General features: G+C 39.6%; 1 protein-coding gene across 2 annotated transcripts; it reads right to left on the bottom strand.

Moving 5' to 3' along the window:
- Positions 1–213: 213 nt before the first annotated feature.
- On the bottom strand, positions 214–19,532 carry LOC116046542 (von Willebrand factor A domain-containing protein 5A-like). Of its 2 annotated transcripts, XM_031294916.2 has the most exons (21): positions 19,394–19,517; positions 16,563–16,615; positions 15,874–15,921; positions 12,746–12,948; positions 12,431–12,653; positions 11,283–11,449; positions 11,084–11,198; positions 10,799–10,974; positions 10,620–10,708; positions 10,386–10,530; positions 9,695–9,774; positions 9,483–9,597; positions 9,205–9,363; positions 6,590–6,690; positions 5,890–6,110; positions 5,396–5,443; positions 4,398–4,442; positions 4,059–4,103; positions 2,147–2,322; positions 900–1,023; positions 214–783 (listed from the first exon to the last, which is right to left on the bottom strand). In XM_031294916.2, exons 3-21 carry the CDS (start codon positions 15,911–15,913, stop codon positions 704–706), a joined length of 2,352 nt encoding a protein of 783 aa, XP_031150776.1. In that variant the 5' UTR covers positions 15,914–15,921; positions 16,563–16,615; positions 19,394–19,517; the 3' UTR covers positions 214–703. The 2 variants fall into 2 exon arrangements, with proteins under 2 accessions (XP_031150776.1, XP_031150775.1); XM_031294915.2 differs by lacking the exon at positions 16,563–16,615 and having other exon boundaries at positions 19,394–19,532.
- Between the last annotated feature and the right edge of the window lie 1,124 nt (positions 19,533–20,656).

Raw genomic sequence — 20,656 nt, 5'->3', positions numbered from 1 at the left:
AATTGAATTGGTTAAATCAGCCACTTTAAAAACATAACATTTTATGTCAACTATCAAAACATAGCCAACTCCCTTTTAAATCCTGTCTCCCTCAGTTTGAATGTGAATGTATGGTGTATAGTAGTGTCTTTGTCAAGTTCTCATACTATTTACACTTTCATAGTTCACACACTTCATAGAAAGATGAGTTGGAGACTGAAGGGCACTTATTTCTTCATTCAAATATCCTTCATCAGGTTTTATTTTCAGGTTTTTGTATACAACTTGACATTAAGGTTTCAAGCAAAAGAACTCATTGTTACATGTCTGACCCTGGATAGATGTAATAGGCCTATCTTGCAAATTAAATACGGCTTCTTCTTTCTCACATAAAATACTGCAAAGTATTTTTCAAATCAATTAATTTCTGCTGTTCAAACACGCAATGTTTATAATGTAAAGCTTGTAGGATGGAGATTACATTACATTTAGCTGACACTTTTATCCAAAGCAACTTATAATTGCTATATATCAGAGGTCGCACACCTCTGGAGCAACTAGGGGTTAAGTCAGTCAGTCTTGCTCAGGGACACATGGGTTGATGTATCACAGTGGGAATCGAACCCAGATCTCCCACACCAAAGGCATGTGTGATATCCACTGTGCCATTACCACCCCTGCTTCTGTGTACCAATCCTAAAGAGAAGCCACTTTAATGAAAATCTCAGAGTCCCAGGGCGTCTTTCTGCATGTTGCAACCCAACAGAGCATTTCCAGCTTCCACACACTCTGTCACACATGGAGCTGAAAGAAAACATAAAACAAGTGAGTGCAGCAGAGTAAATGTGAGCAAACAGCTGATTTTAACCAGCACACACTATTAAAAACAACAGATAAACACTTATGATTCTGGTTATTACCATTCTGGGCACGGAGCCATGACACAGCCTTCATAGCCAGAAGCTCCCACTCTTCCTGAGCATCCATCTTGAAACCATGAAGCCAGATCAGAGCCACAATGGTGGCCCATACTTCCTGGTTCACCTAATTCAACAAATCAAAAGGCAGAGATGGGAAGTAACAAAGTACAAATACTTCGTTATTGCACTCAAGTAGATTTTTCAGATATTTTTACTTTACTTTACTATTTATTTTTGTGCCGACTTTTTACTTTTACTCCTTACATTTTTAACACGAATATCGGTACTTTCTACTCCTTACATTTTACAAAATTGGCTCGTTACTTTAGTTTCAAATAATTTCAGTGGAATTACCGTTATTATTTTTTGCGTCATCAATACCGAATTCAATCTAATTGGATGGGAATATACGTTGCACTTGACGCACCACTACAAGACGACTCGACAGATTCGGCGGCATTCATTCGCGGCAAATCATTGTGGCTTGATGGCGGTAACGTTAGCACATAGTAGTATAGACGGCGACATGATTGAAAATGAAGAAAACGGAGATCCCAGAGATTCGGCAGAAAAGCAGCAAGGCATTCCCAATCATCCTTGGCCTTATCTGACATTTGTGTGGTCCAGGTAGCTTTGCATAAAAAATGGTTGTCATTCGCAAGGCTACTTTTACTTTTATACTTTAAGTAAATTTCCAAGCCTGTACTTTGTTACTTTTACTTGAGTAAAGAAGTTAAATCACTACTTCTACTTTTACCAGAGTATTTTTTAACACAAGTATCTGTACTTCTACTTGAGTACGGGAAGTGAGTACTTTTGCCATCTCTGTCAAAAGGAAGAAACATGGAACAGGAACATGAGAAAAAAAAACATCATAGAGAACAAAGACGATTGGGGGATGGTTTTGAACAATCGTTCATCTTCATTATGTATGTATACTATCTTACTATATTTTCGTCTCCTAAAATATTACTGAGCAGCCCTGATAATATTACCACACTCTCGTCTTTATCTCATACAGATCACAGCAGTAAAGATTTTAACTTGTGTTCAGTAAAGACACCATGTCAAAGGATTATCATTATTATCATGATTACATATCCATATTTGCTTTAATAACATGTTTAACGAAGCAATTTGGTTTCATATTTTCATATTTCTCCTGCAGAAGTTTTTAGTGAGCTCTTTGTTGATGCACATTTTAATATTGAATAAATGTTATATTATATAAGCAAATAGTAACCCACCAATGCAGGCTTGGGCTTTTCCACCTCCTCGCTGGTCTTTCCCAGTGCAGCAGCCAGAGCTGGATCCAGTACCCAGCAGCCAGACGCCTTCTGGAGGGAGACCAGCTGCAGCAAAGGGTCTCTGGGTGGCTGCTTGTGCTCAATGCTTATACTGTTACATTGAAACATGGGGGGACCTAAAGTAAAGGGTGATAGCCGAAACATATCTCTGAGAATAAATGAGGTTGAGATGGGAAGTAACATCCCTGTGAATTTTCATCTGATCGACTTTCTACTAATAAAAGAGTCTCTAATTTCGGATGTCCCTCACCTTCCGCTTTCTTTGTGTTGGAATTCTAAACTCCGATTTATTAGTACTATGTGTCATGATTGTGGGTTTCTGTTGTAGTTTATTTCTATTGTGGTTATGTTCTGTTTTCTTGTTTCACATCTCATGTTTTCTGTCCTCTGCGCTTTTCCTTGTGTTTGTTTCGTGCTGAGTTTCCTGTTTTATTTTGTAGTCTCCCTGTTTCTCCGATGTTATGTCTTGTTTTACTTCCTGTCTTTTGTTTTCCCGCCTTTGTAATTGTCTGCCCTACCCTGATGACTTTCACCTGTTCCCCAGCCCTTGTGTCACCTGTCCCTTGTTTCAACCTCGTTACCTAGTGTATTTAGTGTCTGTGCTGTCTTTGTCTCTTGTCGGATCATTGTCGTGTCTTCTTGTCTTGTCGGTGGATGTATTCGTCTTGGGTTCCGTGTCTTGTTCTTGTGGTCTTGTTTCCTGAGGCCTGTACTATGAATCAAGATCAACATGCCCTGGATTTCTTTCAGTTACCTGGCTTCACTAACCCTAACAACCGCGGTCCCGCATAAGCTGAGTCACGATGGTGGTTAACAACTAGTTCAATCAACCCAGGGTTTCCCAATCCAGTGGCGCGCGCATTCACATACAAGAGGCGGGGTTTGCACAGCACGACCAATTGCAAACATCTACCAGAGCCGCATATTTTACATAAGAAGAGCAACTATAATTCTACATGAATATGAAGAACAAAGACACGGTTTTGCAGGCGAAACGCAATACAGTCGCTGCTTCCTAAAACAGGAAGGAAAGCTGGCAAAAAAATAGCCAACGCTGTAAATGTGTAAATTACAAGACTCATCAACAACGCTTATCAATACCACTTCTCCATCAGTCAGGACCAAGATCTGACCATAATTACACTTGTTCTTTCCATAAACTGCCGTTGCTTGTGCCTCGTCATTAGTAGGAGTGAATCTCATCAGTGTGCCAATAAGCACGCAGCATGCTTTTATCTAGATCTAATAATGCTGGTGATTGGCTGTCTAACGTTATATGTCGTAGAGACGCGCAGGAAAAACTCTACGTTACGCACCTACCGTAGTAGGAGCTGAAAAATATATAAAAAGAGTTGTGCCATAATGTGTAATGTTATAACTTCTTTTTGTTAAAATGTGGAGTTTAAGTACATAACTCTAGTACAGCTGAGCTGAAGTATGCAACATTGTTAGCTGTCCACTGAATATGATGTGTAAACCCCTCGCCCATTTTTACCAACAAGTGAGTGAATTGTTATGTATTGGTCCCGGGGTTGTGACCCTGGTCGTATCTGAATTGTCATGACCAGAGATCAACCTGTGTTGACTGACTTGGTTTGAATTGACAAACGAAGGGTTGAACACGAGTCATAACTCTGGTCATTGGTGTGAAAGAGGTATAAGTGATCTTATGCATTTAGAGTGCAGTCTCTAAATTTCACTTCACATTCTGTCTAAATGCACATCTATAAAGTTTATATGTTCATTAACAATCTACTATTTTTAGTGGAGAAATGTATTGTTAGTATTCAGGTAAGATGTAGTTATGTGATAAATACAGTGTGTTTAACAATGCCTTTGACTTGTTACTTACTGTCACACATCATCCTCTGCTTTGCAACTGGGGCACATGCACCTCCTAAAAGAAACATGAATGGCGTATGTTTTAAGAACACCACTTTAAGTTTAGACTGAAGTAAAAAATAACAGATTTTGCAAGTACAATACAGGAAGGTGTCGTTCTCTTAGCAATGGAAGGATATGCCATGAAGGCAAACAACATGGCCACCAGCAACTACATAGACCACAGGGTATGGTTCGCATGTAACGCTAGAATTGCTAAAATTGTAAAGAAATGCATTATTCAGTGTTCATACTGAAATAAATAAATAAATGTAAATATATGTTAAAGTTGCAATGCCTTGTTACTTACTTGCCATTCTCATGTTGGATTGCATTCCACCAAAAACCATTGGGCCTTTCAAATAAACAAACAAAACATTAAAAATGTCAAATCACTTCAAATCACCTACAATTGACTGAAGATTACTAGAAGCAACACTCATCTATATACCTTCAATACATTTTGTGTACTCAGAGGACCAAACAGGTCAAAACAAGAGATGAACAAATCACATAAGAATACAGAAAATTACAAAAAGAATAGAAAAAATATGGTGTAGTTTATCAAAATTACAATCAATGGAAAAGTTAGTGGACGATTTTGAAAACTTCAAACTAATTCACTTGATTTTTCTTCACAAGCAGAGTCAAATTGTGCTCCACAAATGCAAAGCTTGTTGAATGCAGCAGTGTAGACGTTTTCTGAACAAGCTGTGCAGTCAAGTGAATATTACTGTGAAGAATTACTTCTTCAGAAAGAAAGGGATGTGAGGATTTAACCATTTCTGTCTCCTGTTTACCGTTGCTTGGCAACAATATCAGCTGCTCCTGTTGTCTCTCATTGGCTATTGTGAAAGTAATGATTTAATCATAATCCTCCAGATTTTAACTCCTACATATCAAACATGTTTAAAAATATCTGGGTGGCCCTGATGCGGCTGCGAACAGGTTTGGAGGTTAAACATTAGATCTGTAAACCACTTAAATTACCAGATAATCTAGGCTGAGCATCTGTACCGACCAAGGTCCTGGACCAGATTTCTCAGCAGATTGTCAGGAGGGGTGAATTGGGGCTAAATTGGCCTGATACTCCTGAGGTCTGAGCTCAGCTTAAATTTAGACTGAAGTTATTTTTAGAAATCAACTACAATCCATGTCATTCTCTTAACAATACGGCCACCAGCAACTGGACGACAGAATTGTTCACATGTAAAGCTAGTAAACATGTTAATGCATTTTCAGTGTTAATACTGAGATAAATACAAGTATTCAGATGTGTGTTGAAAGTAGCTTTGCCTTGTTACTTACCTTGCATCATTTTGATTGACTGCGGCGGACCGCAACCACCCCACAGCCCTTTTGAATAATAAAAAACAGACATAAAGCCCTGGTATCTTGAAAATGTCATTCAAATCACTGACTGATTACACACAGAAGAAACACTTATCTATGTTCCTTCCATACATTTACTGTACTTACAGAGGCAAAACGGATCAGAGGAAGAGGAACCAATCACATAAGAATACAGCAAAGCAAAAAATAGATGCACACATGCAGTTCATAAGGCGTACATTTTTTGGTCGAATGAAAAGAAAAATGCAGAGTTTATCAAATTTATGATCAATGGAATTACTCAGTGGACTGTTTAGACTTTTCAGACTGTCCTAAAATATCCTGAATTTTTTCAAATTACATTTTTTTTTAAAAGCGATAGTTTTGAATTTCAGTTCATTATCATTTAATTCAGGACTATCAAAGTGGTGAGGGACACATTAGTTTCAGCTTTGGAAAAAAACACTCACTGGGTGTTGGAACATTTCTGCGCACCAGAGGTCCTTGAATCGCCTCGCCATTGCCTTTGTTGACAGCAATGAAGGCAGTGAAGGCACTGCTCACTCCTGATTGGACACTGAGCTCCACCACCTTCTTCTTCACTTCTCCATCCCGCTCTCCTCCGCGCTCTCTCTCCTCCATCTCCAGAGAGCGAATCAGACTCCGAGCACCCAGCCTGTGGACTGTTATTCTTCAGAGAGGAGAGGGGAGTAAATTTTTAACATGTACAGTATGAGTCCAACCTATAAGTCTATATACTGACTTTATAGGTCTAAAAAATAGGGCTAATAGCTTATTGGCAATCAGCGTAATTTAAATTTGAATGTCTTATGCAATAGAAAATGCACTAGTAGTGATGCACCCGAGTGACCTCTCGATGTAAACTAAGTGTCAGGCCAACAGTAATGTAATTATTTTATCCATGTCTAACCCATTTTTCTACACTTCATCACAGCAAATGTGATTATGAGATGATAAAAGTCATAAAAATGAATTAGTGGCAAAAATACAGCATTATTGTTCAAAACAAGTTTATTCAATTTAGTTTTAATTACAGTGACTGCTTTAACATCCCTCCCTTTTTATTTAAGACAAACTGCTATAATGTAAAAACAATGACCCATTACACTACACTTTACCCAGTGTTACCCAGTGTTTAACCTGTTTTACCCAGTGTCCTCTGCAGGTTTGAGACTGAAGTGCAGCTGGTTCTGAGTGGGATGACCTGCCAGGCTGTACTTCACCGTCACACAGCCCTCCGCTGCTAAACTCTGAGAAAGCATTACAGTGTCGGAAACTGTGTTTAGTATACAAAAGTGCACTTTTTTTTAATATTTCAAACTTTGTCTTCTCATTCAAATTCATATCATATTCCAATTCATTTGTATTCTGCTTGAACATTTTCAGTTTGTTTTGTTTATGCTCCTGTCTTAAAAGATGGCTCTCTTTTGAAAACTGCAAGCTGAGTGACAGACTATGAAATTAAATTTAAGAATCCAACCCAAAGACACTTTTACACTACGAAGCAATATTACAGTATATGATACTAAGGAATAATAGACAGCACTATAGCGTGCAAAATTGCAGCACACTACCGGAAGTATGGTAAACACACCCTTTTGGTGTGTTCATTCAGAGATTAAAAACCAATAGAGTTGACAATGCTGTTAAAATTATTTTTCTCCTAAAAGCCTGTTTCTTATACCCTAGTGTTAGGGCAGTGATGTTGTGCATAATTAAGGGATGTTTATAATTAACTGCTAAAGCTATAGTGCATAGTTTCTGTCTCCCCCATGAGGAATTCGAAGTAATGACAACAACACTGTCGGCGCGTCCACATGATACAAGCCTTCCATGATCACGCACGCGCCCCCACCCCTCCTCCACGCAGTTGCTAGTGTGCAAGGAGGACACGGAGGAATCAAAAAGTTACGTACTAAAGCTTTAACAGACAACAATAATTCTGAGAGATTAATACCATCAGTTAAAGCTTTAGTGCGTAACTTTTTGATATGATTGAACGTCCGTTACATTCAAGCCATTGCCAAATGAGTCGCTACAAAGCTAATTAAGGGCGCTTTCACACCTGTAGTTCGTTTGCTTTGTTCTGAATCAGTTGGTGAGTAGTAAACTTGGAGTGATTTGCCCTTGGTCGGTTTGGTTTGGTTTGGTTTGGTTTCACACCTGGAAAAATCCAAGTGTACCAAAATGCGTCATTACAAATCAGGCAAGAACGTCCAGCCCTCTTATTGGTCGGATATGTCTGGGGGCGGGAGCAAGAAAGTAAATACAGGAAGAAGGTCCTGTGTTCTGGTCTAGTAGTCAAACAAGCTCATTTCATTAAAATTCGCAAGAGACATGACTACGTCTGCTCTGGTCACCGAAACTTCGCTCTGGTCTGCCGGCGTCTGTCTCCAATTTTATCGGCAGCTGGTTTGACTACAGTCTATTTCTGTAGTCAAACACGGCAAGCTGCTACAGTTTGCTGCTCTTCTGCATCGCAGATTGCTGAACACACCTGACTACAGGAGACATTAGCTCAGACTTGCGGAGTACATATAGTTGGTGCAGTTCGAGTATGGATCACGTTCTCACCACAAACGAACTGCTCCAGAGTTCGAATGAAAGCGTACCGAGACCACCTCTTCAAGCAGGTCTCGGTACGCTTGTTTGGTCCACTTTTGATGCGCACCAGAGTTTGATTGCCATGTTCTCACCTGCCCAAAAGAACCGCACCAGCGGGGCAAACAAACTCTAGTTTGATTCAACCGAACTAAAGGCTGTCGGTGTGAAAACGCCCTAAGACTATCAGCTCTGTACAACTCTCTCTGTATTTCTCAGTATGGCTATGTTCAGAAGATTGTGTCGTCCAGTGACTTTCCCGCGTGAATATAATTACCTTTTCTGAAGAGTCTAACATGTATTTTTAATCCTCCGTGTCCTCCGTGCCTACTAGAGTACGGATCCTACGGACGGTACATAATAAGCTTTTTTTAATTTAAAGTGTTTAATGCCTTATCGCGCTGATGTGACCGAACCCGACCCGAAACCGAACATCATTTCTATATATCTGTCCGAATCCGGCTTGGGTATCCATCCTCTATTGCCTACTAGCAACTGGGTGGAGGAGGGGTGGGGGCGCGTGCGTGATCACGGAAAGGCTGTATCATGTGGACGAGCAGACAGTGTTGTTGTCATTACTTAGAATTCCTAATGGGGGCGACAGAAACTATGCACAATATATATATTTTTTTTTTACAGTGTGTTAAAATAGGCTATACAATCTATAATTCAACTGCTAGATAACTTGCTAGTCCCAACTTTGCATTAGCAAGTTGCGTTTTAAGCTCTTATTGTTGTTAAGTTGTTAAGTTCATGGCTCTTTGCTGGACAGTGCTCACAGCGGAGAGCTACGTGACACATGCCACTGTACCAATAATGAGGACTAGCGAGTTAAATTGGCTGCCCTACAGAGTATTGCGGGCAGACACACAGCTAAGAACATGGTGGAGAGGCTTGAACATACGTTCCACAGATAGCTGCAGAATTGTGGAGCTCGGGCAAATATGGTTCACAGAAAGTGGCAGCATGTGTCCATGACAATGCACGCAACATTGTTGCTGCGCAACCGGTACAAGTCTGCAGCTGTCCACAGAGCGTGAAAAGAATGTCAAAGCCTCCCAGATGGCTGAACTGGGAACTGAATTTTGTTCATATTATCCAACTAGAAAAGTACCATTAGGCACACTACCCTAGAAACGTACTAACGTAGGTGCTGCTCTTACCTTCCCAGTGAGCTGGGCATACACCAGTGACCTTTGACCCTGGAAAAGTGCTGTGATTGGTGGAGAGAGAGCAGTGACAGACACTCCCTTTGGCAAATCCCACTTGACTGAAATGTCCACCACAGCTGGTTGCAGAGCAAAACGTAGCGACTGCATCACCTGAAAACAGTTTAATAAAACTTGGGAGTTTTTACTTACTCATCCATCTGGAAAAGCAAATTAAATTCAATTTATTTGTTGCATTGTTTAATTTGACAGCTTTATTGTGTCACTCTTACTTTGGGTTGCATCCTGTCAGTCCCTGTGATGAACTGAGCGTGACCTCCTCCTTCCTTGGCCAACCCGTTGATAAGAGCAGAGCTGGCCCCTTCCCCAATCCCAAAAGAGAAACACCTACAATGCAGTAGTTTCCTTTAAATACACATAGCATTAGAACACAGGACATATTCTGGTAGTTTTGTGGGTGTTTGTTATCTTTTTGTGGTTTTACCTGTGGGAACCTGAATTCTTCTTCACCAGATTTATAACTTCTTTGGTGTTCCCCACCTCTCCGTCAGTAAAGACAAATAGCTAGGGAGGAGAGTTTACATATCACTCTAAGTTACATCATCAGTAAAATCAGAAAGGAATAAACCATACAGTAAAATCTGAAAAAAAAATACATAAAGCAAGAACGGAAAATGTCACAACACTACTATGTATTAAAAGCCATTCTAAATATGTTTTGAGGTTAGATTTAAAACGAGCTACATTTGTTATAGTGCGGATGTCAGGAGATAACTTGTTCCAAAGTCTCTGTGTCGCAACTGCAAAAGCGTGATCACTCCACAGTTTTTACCTCAACCTTCTAAAACCAGTTGATTGGATGATCGCAATTACCTGTTGTTTTCGCCAAGGGTTAAAAAAAAAAGAAGCCATTAATGGCCTTGAAAACAAACATTAAAATCATCTTAAACAGGGGTAATGTGTGCATGCCTGGAGGTATTCGTTGAAAAGCGAGCAGCAGCATTTTGCAGAAGTTGAAGGCGGGAAATAAAAGTTAGGGCCAAGAATGGATCCCTGTGGTACCCCACAGGAGAGAGGAGCAGGTGATGAGAAGAGGTCACCTATCATTACAAAGAAGTGTGTGTGTGTGTGTGTGTGTGTGTGTGTGTGTGTGTGTGTGTGTGTGTGTGTATTACTTGTCTAGGTTGACTGGGAATGCAGGGCTGGCTGTAAATGTGTTTTAGGGGCATCAGGATCTCTGTTCCTCCCAGATTAGCGTCCATCTCCTCAACTTTTTTCAGAGCCTCTTCCATGGTCTTCTGGCTGTACTCCACACTCTTACTGCCACCACACACATACATATACAAGCATTAACACCTAAAACAGGAACAAATTTGTGTGAATTTGAGTGTCATGAGCGAGTGACTTACGGGAAGATGTGTTCATGGCTGGACCCAAAACTGTAGATGTTGAAATAGCAGCCCATTGGTAAGCTCTTCAACAGGAGCAGCAGAGTATCCTTAAGGGAAGAGAGAAAAGATAGTGAAGGCCACTGTGTCAGAGGGACACTGTGAATGATTTAATTACAGAACTAACACAAAATGAATACCCTGGCACTGCCAATACGAGTTTGATGACTCTCGCTGTTGTTCATACGTGCATCCATACTGCCAGATCGATCCAGTAAGAACACAAACTCTCCAGATGAAGCGACTGAAGACATCACAGCCTGGGGAAACTCAGGGTACAGGCTCAGCATCACCACTGGATCACCCATCAGAGTGCCTAAAACACAGAGGAGAGACAGAAAAATGACCACAAATCTGGCATTGTATTATTTATTCCAACATATGTAACGTATCAGTTGGAAGGTGCATATAATAAACAGTCTCACCAGGCTTGGCAGAGGCCTGTCCTACCTCCACCACAGCAGTGGGCTGGTGGGCATCTTTGTAATAAATCAGCAGTTCAACATCTCTGTCAAACTTGTGTCCTGCAGCCAACTTGACCTGCAGTTCACAAAACAGTAATTTATATCATGTTCTCAATATTGAGGAATAATCACACAGCAGACACATCAGCCCTCTACCTACCGTAGCCTGGGTTTGCTCTGTGTTGAGGTACTGGAGAGCGTCCAGGGGACAGTTGGACTCTACTTTAGAGACTGGACGAGGAGAGGACACTCGGGCAGAGAAAGACAGACTGTAGGGCACCAGAGAGGCTGGAACAGAGGTCACCTGGATACAAACATCTTCACTTCCTGTAAACAAGGTCAGATAGGTTTGAAATTATGTAATTGAAGAGGCAGTAAGCAATCAAATCCTTTGGTCCGGTTGTAACTGTGAATGACCCAGGGAGACCAGAGAAGGGAAAGTGCAATTACAATAATATTGGCAGGGCTATCAAACACAATATATATATATATATATGTATACACAATAGGGCTGCAACTAACGATTATTTTCATAGTCGATTAATCTGTCAATTATTTTCTCGATTAATCGATTAGTTGTTTGATCTATAAAAATGTCAAAACATGGTGAAAAATGTGGATCAGTGTTTCCCCAAAAGCCCAAGATGACGTCCTCAAATGTCTTGTTTTGTCCACAACTCAAAGATATTTAGTTTACTGTCACAGAGGAGAGAAGAAACTAGAAGATATTCACATTTAATAAGCTGGAATCAGAGAAATCTTATTTTTTTTTAATAAAAAATGACTCAAACGATTAATCGATTATCAAAATAGTTGGCGATTAATTTAATAGTTGACAACTAATCGATTAATCAATTAATCGTTGCACCTCTAATACACAATACTTTTAGTGATTTTGAACAAGGAACAGAAATGCAGAATATTGTGCCCAATAAACCTTTTTCTTTTTAGATAACTAATTATAATTATAATTTTTTATATATATTGTTTATTTTTCAGTTCTGTCTTTCTTTTCATTGTTAGTTGATTGGAATTGTAATGCTGTACAGCTGTTTACTGATAACATAAAACAAAAGAAGTGCATAAACACCTATGGTTCTATGGTCACATCTCAGTACTTTTTTTTGGGAAGTTGCACGACCATTTATAGTACAGACTACAGTACAGATTTGAGACATTGTGTTGTCCCAGTGTACAAAGCATTTTTATTTTCACCAGTTTACTGTTGGGCATGTGACTGTTGGGCAGGTGTGGTGTGCACTAAGCTGAAGTTTAAAGTCCTGATGATGGTGTGCCTGAGTTTCCTACCCCGAGGTTGGTAGCGAGGGTTGAGCACAGCAGGCAGACAAAACCTCAGCCCTTCATCAGCCTGCACAGCCAGCTCAGTGACGTACTCCAGCCTGATGGAGGCGCTCTCTCCTGGACGCAGACTGCCCACACTCAGAGAGAATATATCTGGACTCTGATCACTCTCCTCCAACAGGAAGGCCTGCTGACCAGAGCTCAAAGCGTCATCATATTCCTCACGAGCCTGGAGAACAGATGACACATTTGAGTAACATTTACTGTTTGCTCTGTTTTTAGGCTCCATTGTAGTGAATAAGTCTTTACTGTCCAGCTCACCTTCTGTTTCTCCTTCACCTCAGCTACAATCTCCGTCTGTCCAATCTTAGCACTGAAGTGACATACAGCAGCATCTCCAGGCAGAGGGAAGACAAAAACAGCCTCCAGTGGTTTGTCCTCCTTGTTCTCATAGTTCAGAGTGGAGACCACTGTAGCCACATGGGCCCTCACCTCCAGCTCCACCTCCACGCTCTTCAGAGGAACTGACCAAGAAACAGGATAAAATGCGCAAATAGTATGATACTTCATTATTCTTATTTAAGTCGTTCCATTCACTCCTTATCCATGCAATTTTATGTTTAATTTTGATAAGAAAAGCTCCTTTGCTGCCTCACTGTGGCTCAAACATAGCCTGGCTCCGCCCTCCAACGTACTTCCGCTCAATTTTAAGTTTCCTTCAGTACAACGTCTGGGTTTGCGGTATATTCTTGGGTTTTCTCCGGCCAAATCTTTGGCGGTCCAATCAGAAAACAGAGGGAGTGGCTGAGAATGATGACGTTGAGGTTGTGCGCTAGTTTGAGTTGTAGTTCCGTAATGACGGCGGAGAAAGATGCGAGCGAAGCCATTCGGTCCGTTGTGGCAACGCTGCCGAATATCCAGAAGTTAAAGCCCAAGCAAGAACAATCTTTGCTGAGTGTTGTTGGTGGCCATGATGTTGTGGCCCTTCTCCCCACGGGGTTCAGGAAAAGTTTGATTTTCCAGCTCGCTCCGTTAGTGGTGAAGGAGTTAGCTAAGGCGAATGCTAGCAATGCTAAGCCGACGTCACGACCAAACGTTAGCGATTGGTTAAGGCAGATCCATAGTGGCTCTGGGTAGATCCAATAGTTTTAAACTTCAACAGAGTACCCGCCTTCAAGGAAGTTAACACTTGTCAATGGAGTGCGGACAGACTCTCTGTACAAATGAAATGTACGAGAGTCTGGTAGGACCAGGCTAGCCCAAACACACACTTACATGGAAAACTATCTGCACACATGGAGACACACCAGCAAATTCAGAACCACCTTATTCATTCACTCCCATGACAGTAAAGAAGGAAAGTTAAATATACAAGAAAATACTTAAAATGACTATATGTAACTTTTTTATGTTTCTGAAGCTCCGTCATTTTTCATACAATGGTCTTGAATGACCTGTAACAGCAAACGAGACTAACAGTGAAAAGAGCGCCATTTATATAGTTTTTATTAAGGCCTCTGCCCAGGTTCGATTTTTCCCGCGCAGTCACAGAATGATTTGCGGCAGGTAGACAGCACTACTGTTACACCGAAAAAGGCTGTGTTAGTATCCAGCCTTTTGAGCCAGGTAAAAGGAAGCAGGAGATTTCTGTATATATGCCTATTGTATTTTAATGTTATTTTAGGATTTATCTGCTGTAGTTATGGCTGATACTGGGGCAGGATCATCACAGAAAAGAAGGAAATTAAATGAAGAAAAACTAAAAGGGAAAGGGAAAGACAACGGCGATAATGTGAATCAACTTCGGTCGGTGTCAGTACCCGATCCGTACCGCCTGTAAGATCCGTTCTGCGCATGCGCATGATTACGTAGTAGAAAACTAACAATGTCCCTGTGCGATTTGTACCACGCATGCGTTGAAACACTTTACGACCAAACATCACAACTTTTTTTATTAAGTCGTTATTATACAATAGTCATAGCTACAAATAATCAAGACTTGTTGTCACTGATCCAAAACCGTGTAGTGACGTCGTTGTTGTGTTGTTTATGTTAATGTTTTAACTTTTAATACTTCGTCTTGACTAATAACCATAGACTGTATATTATTAATGCGATGAAGTGTAAACGTATAGTGGTACACAGCAGTGGTGTCTGGAAGAGCTGTCATCCCGTCTTCTGTCCTTTCGAAGACGGGATGACAGCTCTTCCAGACACCACTGCTGTGTACCACTATAGTAGCTACATGCTAACGGCAGTAAACATGTCATCTTAGCTGGCAATGTTGTTAAATTCTCCCCAATTCCGGGTCACATTCCTGCTGAAACATGTCCGATTGTGTAGTGTTTGGTTCAGAAGCCTTTATCTGTGATTTTTGACGTTAGAAAGTGCTGCTTCGTTCCACTACAATCTAACGTTAGCATACTCATAGCTAACTATTGTAGCTGCATGCTAACGCGACATAGCGGAGCATATATAGCTAGCTATATATGTACGTATGTAGCAGGACGTTGTACCTTAAAAAATCACCAATAAAAGCTTCTAAACCAAATACTAGCTAAACAAATACAAATACAGTAAAGTGACCGAAATTTGGGGTGAAATGTCCAGCATTGAGCTACATAATAGTTAGCTAGGAGTATGCTGGTCTCTCAGAGAGATCTCATTTGTAGCCCTGTTTTTACCTGATACTTTCATAAAAGTACAAACAAATGAAGTGAGAGGTATATGCACATGCTTAAACTTTATTTCAAGCATGATTAACCTGAAGCAGGACGGAGTCATGACTTAAAACACCAAAGCAAGGCTTCTAGCTCAGGCTAGCTAGCGTTAGCAAATTACCTTCAAAGTTGCAAAGAAATGATGAAATGTAAAATTTGAAGTCTTTATTTAATTTGCTACATGGTGTTGTACTGGATGGCCGGACGACCCTCCGTATATTATTAACAGATACTTTAGGAAACTCCAGCAAACACCTTGTAAACTTCATCTCTGCCATCATAACGATCTACTGTCACTGTCTAATGTTTTCTTCTGGTAACCATAGAGCTGTGCGCAAGCATAGAACTGATCAGGCAGCGTCGTAAAACACATTGAGTTTCTGCGCATGCGCTGAATTATGCGCATGCGCAGAACGGATCTTACAGGCGGTACGGATCGGGTACTGACAGTCGGGCTATCAACAGATGGAGACAATTACAGGATTGTAAATTATTCAAAACCCACCCTGAATTGGCCCTCAGGTAGCCTATGTAATATGTCTATTTTATTCATAAAATAACTTTACAATGCGCGAGAAAGTTACATATAGCCACTTTAAACACAAGCAAACATATGCAGTAAACCATGATACTGTTGATTTCACAGGGTGTTAAACACCTAACATCTGTTATTTAGGTCTGAATGGAGACAAAATAGTAAGGTTTTAATGTTTGCTAACAACTCTTTACCTGGTTCCTTCTGTGCAGTTAGCAGACCACAGCAGTTCATCTTTGAACCTATGTAACAGAAAGGGAGATTTCCATTTTCTAAAACTATTCATTTTGCATCTATTTCATGTTTTAGAGATAGCAAAAAAAGACAACTACAGACAGTGAATATGACCACACACAGAACTGAATAATTTATAACGGTCTTTTTCAAAAATACCAACAATCTCCCAAAAAGTTGTAAATATTCTATAAAACATTTGCTTAACAAATCACCCAAATGTTACATAATAATAACAATAAATAATCAAATAAGGAATAAGGAAATGCCTCTGCAGAAAAAACTGAAAGACAAAGAGTTTTTTGATCCCAACAGTATCTGAAATGCCTCCGATAATGCCAATGCTGGTATCTGTATCGGTGAGTACGCAAATGTATGTACCGATCCAAAACCATGTGATTTAGCTCAGAAAAAAATCTACTTTAAAGTAGTTTGTTTATGTTCTTATTCCATTATGACTCACTGTCAAACTAAATAATAAAATAAAGTTGTATGCCATTCATTCTCTGTATGTATTTGTTTTACGAAAGGGTTTAACCTGAGCCAGGCCATACAACAATGATAGCAATCATATCACATTCATACAGGACTAGTAGTATACAGCTGTTAAAAAATACCAAATGATGTATTTATTTCTTTTCTAACTCACTGGTATTGGATCGGTAATCAGTATCCGGAAGAAAAAATGGTATTGGGACATCTCTAGAAAGAAATTCAGAGGGGAAAAGGGGAGGATATTTAGCCTATTCTCATCCTAGATTTAAAATTGTGAATTCAGGTAATGTGAGACACTTTGGTATATATGCTCCAGTAGATTGACAAAAAACTGGTTGTTTCTATAAATCATTTTAGGCCTTGCCTGCATGTTTATTTATTTATTTTATTTTATTATACTTGTCATTTAGAAATAGAATGACAGATGCTGCTGCACTGAACTTGCGCTGCTCGCACCATGTATGATGTATAACAATCATGGATAGGCTCACACTCGCACAATAGGCTACAGACTTCCTGTAAAGACAGGCCCCGCCCATTTTGACAAATCTATATATATATATATATATGAATCCAAGTCAAAAAATGGCTTTTGTGTGCGCCACAGATCATAACTGTTTGGTTTTTGTCATTTGAGGACAATCTCGTCATAATTTTTTACACAAGCTGTGTGAAGATGATTTCACCACTTTAAGTTCCAAATGAACTTTTAACTTGTAATGGAGAAAATAGTTGTACCAAATATGTACTGAGGAGACAATATGCTGTCCCTACATTTGGGTAAGAGAGGCTATCTTGTTCGGTTCAAAATACAGATTGAGTAGATGCTCGGAATTTAGGGTCAGTTTGAATAATGTTGAGGTCAGTACAAAAACGTCAGTAAAATACCTGGGTTGTATCCTAGAAAACAACTTGGATGGCAGGAATATGGCCAATAAGGTTTTGAGTAAAGTCACAGGGCTCACAAAGTTTTTAGTCAGAAACTCTAAATTTTTAGAAAGGTCAACAAAGATAATTTTAGCAAACGCCTTAATTTTAACCCACTTTGAATGTGCATGTACCTCCTGGTTTGAAGGCCTAACAAACCGACTTAAAGGGAGGCTGCAAACAGCACAGAATAAATTAATAAGAGTAATTCTGAACTTGGGCCATAGATCGCATATAGGTAGATCACAATTTGTTGAGCTCAACTGGCTCCCTGTGGAGTCTCGGGTTACTATGTTAAGACTGACCATGAGCCATAAAATATTGTTTGGTAGTGTCCCAATTTTTTTGTCGTGTCTTATAACTAAGGTAAAGGACACACACAATATTTATACTCGTGGCAGCATATCTGACCTGTGTCCTTATAAATTTAAGACAGTGTTAGGGAAAGGAACCTTTGCCTATATAGGGGCAGTTCAGTGGAACAAGTTAGATCGTTATATTAAAGTAATTTCCAGCCTGAACTCTTTTAAAAAGAGTATCAAGGCCTGGTTACTAGAGAGGGTTGCAGAATAGATCAAAGGGCAAGTTACCATTTTTATTTATTTAAGAAAAATGTTTTTTATGTTATGTCATTGATTATTATACACTCTGTCAAGGGCGTAAATCCCAGGGGGGTCGGGGGGGTCAGGACCCCCCCCCTTCTAAGGGTTGTCCCCCCCTAGAAATATCATTAAAACCATGCTGTGTATTGTAAATAACATAATGATGTATACTTAAAATATCTGTGTAAGTAGTAAAACAATACAAACCCCAAAAAATGCTTTTTAAATTTAGAAACATTTTGAGTCCCCCCTCCCTTGCCTCACAGTGGTTTGGTCCACTGCCTGCTGTAGTTAGGCTCTGCACTAGACTCACAGTCACATCGGGTAGTGACAGGAATGTAGCTAGTAAGTAGGCAGTTCAAGGCTGTTTTATTCACATTAAACATCGGATGAAGTTGTTCTTTTCTCAAATAGAAATGATACTGAGTAATTAATGAATTAGTTATGACAAAAAGTTTGCTATGTTAGTGTAATATAATGTAACGTTAGCTAGCTTGTTTAATAGCTTGTTGGATAGAAATGCACCCACTACAACTAACGTTAACACGCTGTTATGTGTGTGAACTGATATTAGGGTTAATATTGAAGATCTACAGTTGTGTTTGAAGTGGCTGATCAGTGGGATTGCTGCAGTTAAATATATATCCTCTGTCCCAGACGAAACCTAATATTTATGCGGAGGACGCAAGATCATTTTATAATTATAATATGACCGCGTGGTGAACCTATGAACCTAATTCATATTTGATGAGCTTTACTAGTGGCTCACTAATTTACATTATGATCAGCTAATTTAACAAGTGTACAAAAGTATTGTATTTCTTTTAAATGGGGACACCTTTTCAAAATAAGTCATTATGTTTTAAAGTATTTTTGTAGCTTGTGTACGCATGTCCTCTACGAGTATAATTGTGGCTGTATTATTTGTGTCCCCTTCAAAAATTGCTCTTCAGAAATTTTATGTTTATTGTCCCCCCCTACTGTTAGATCAGATTTACGCCCATGCACTCTGTGAATGTATTGTTTTGTCGATGTTATGTGTTGACGACCACAAAGGAAATAAGTCCTGGACTTTATTGTGTTTTTATCCTCGATTGTATTTGATGTCTTTTTATTCATATGTAAGGCATTCTTGATACAATTAAATAAATCAAATCAAATCAAAGTTCAAAACGCTCAGGAGAGTACAGTCTCTAACTGCCACGCCCCGACTTGACTGGCCAGGGACGCACGCGCTCACACACGCGCACATTGGCTACAATGTCCATTTCCAGTAATCCTGCGCTGTTAAAACAAATGCTCCGCTTGTTCAGTATCTGAACCAGACTATAAAGATCTGAACCGATCTGAACTAGTCTAAAACTTCCGGGGTTTTCTTTTACCCATTCCAGATATGACTCTAAGAAAAAAAGCACTTTCTGACTGCGTCATATTTGATACTTTAATAAATACCTACCTTTGAAGAGAATGATTCTGTCCAGTTAGTTTCCACCTGTTGATATGTAGCGTAAACTTTAACGTTAAACGTTACAAAACAGGAAGAGGACTAGATAACCACTGCGCACAGCTGCAGTATGCCAGTTTTGTTTTCATAGGATAGCGAAAGCACGTGGAAGGCTTAACCCGCTCTACTCTCCCTCTGATTGGCTAGTACTTGTTGCCTTCGTTGGTTGGGTTGGTTAGATTCTCAGGCAAGATGTGTGGGTTCGGTTAGGCTAAGCCAATCGGAGGCAGAGCAAGGCGGGGGATGCCTTCACCATCCTTCAAAAAAATAGAGTAGACACTTCACAGCTGTAACATATGAATAATAGATTTCCATAGTAACAGCCTGTGTAGCGCGCTTGGGAGGAGGGTCTGGCAAAGAGACCACGCCTGTGAGGTGCGCTTGATTCATGACATGCTTCGGGTGGGTGAAGCACTGTTTCTGCAACTAGTTTTGGGTTTCACTGTTCAACTACACATACGTTCCTGCTTTATCTCGTATACTTAACTGATATAACAGACTAAAATTAACACAACTAACTAAAAGTCAAATTAGCAAGCCATTGATCTGTGTCAAGTGTTGTTTGAGCAGGTTTTCTGAGAGAAAATGACAAAATAAAGATTTTGTCATTGTTTATATTTAAAGAAAGCTGTTTCAAGATGTTACTGAATTCAAGTCACATTGTTGAGATGTCTAATGTCAATCTTCCCAAGAAAAATAAAAAAAAACAGATACTGCAATGAAAGCAAGTGGAATGATGTTGGCCCATATGTAGTTTTTCATTTGTTTTAAAATGTAAAAGATTTACTTAGCATACCATATTTGTCATTTAATGAAAGATTATATTTTTAGCATTTAACAACAGCTCCATTGAGCCTGGGGCAGCATGGTATATATATAACTGAAATGACAAAGCCTTACATTTTTTTATTGAAGTAGCAGTAGTAGATTCTGACAGTATTTAGAATATAACCAGAGGAACAGAGGAACATGGTGCGGCTTTTTACTGATGAAAGAAACCCTCTGAGCAAACTCATTGTCCAAAATAACTCCCATATTCATTTACTAATCCATGTATAAGAGACAATCAATAGTTTACTATATAATTAACAGTAAACTGAAAGTTTTAACACTTATTAATCATAATTTTGCATCATTAATGACAGCTGTTATTTCTGCATCTAAAAACTGCATCTAAAAACTGTGGCTCAGACACATCAGTTCAGATGCTACTGT

This window comes from Sander lucioperca, chromosome 5, assembly GCF_008315115.2.
Source record: "Sander lucioperca isolate FBNREF2018 chromosome 5, SLUC_FBN_1.2, whole genome shotgun sequence".
NCBI classification, from domain to species: Eukaryota; Metazoa; Chordata; class Actinopteri; order Perciformes; family Percidae; genus Sander; species Sander lucioperca.
The sequence above is the reverse complement of the archived record's forward strand: the minus strand, read 5'-3'. Positions and strand labels throughout refer to the sequence as shown.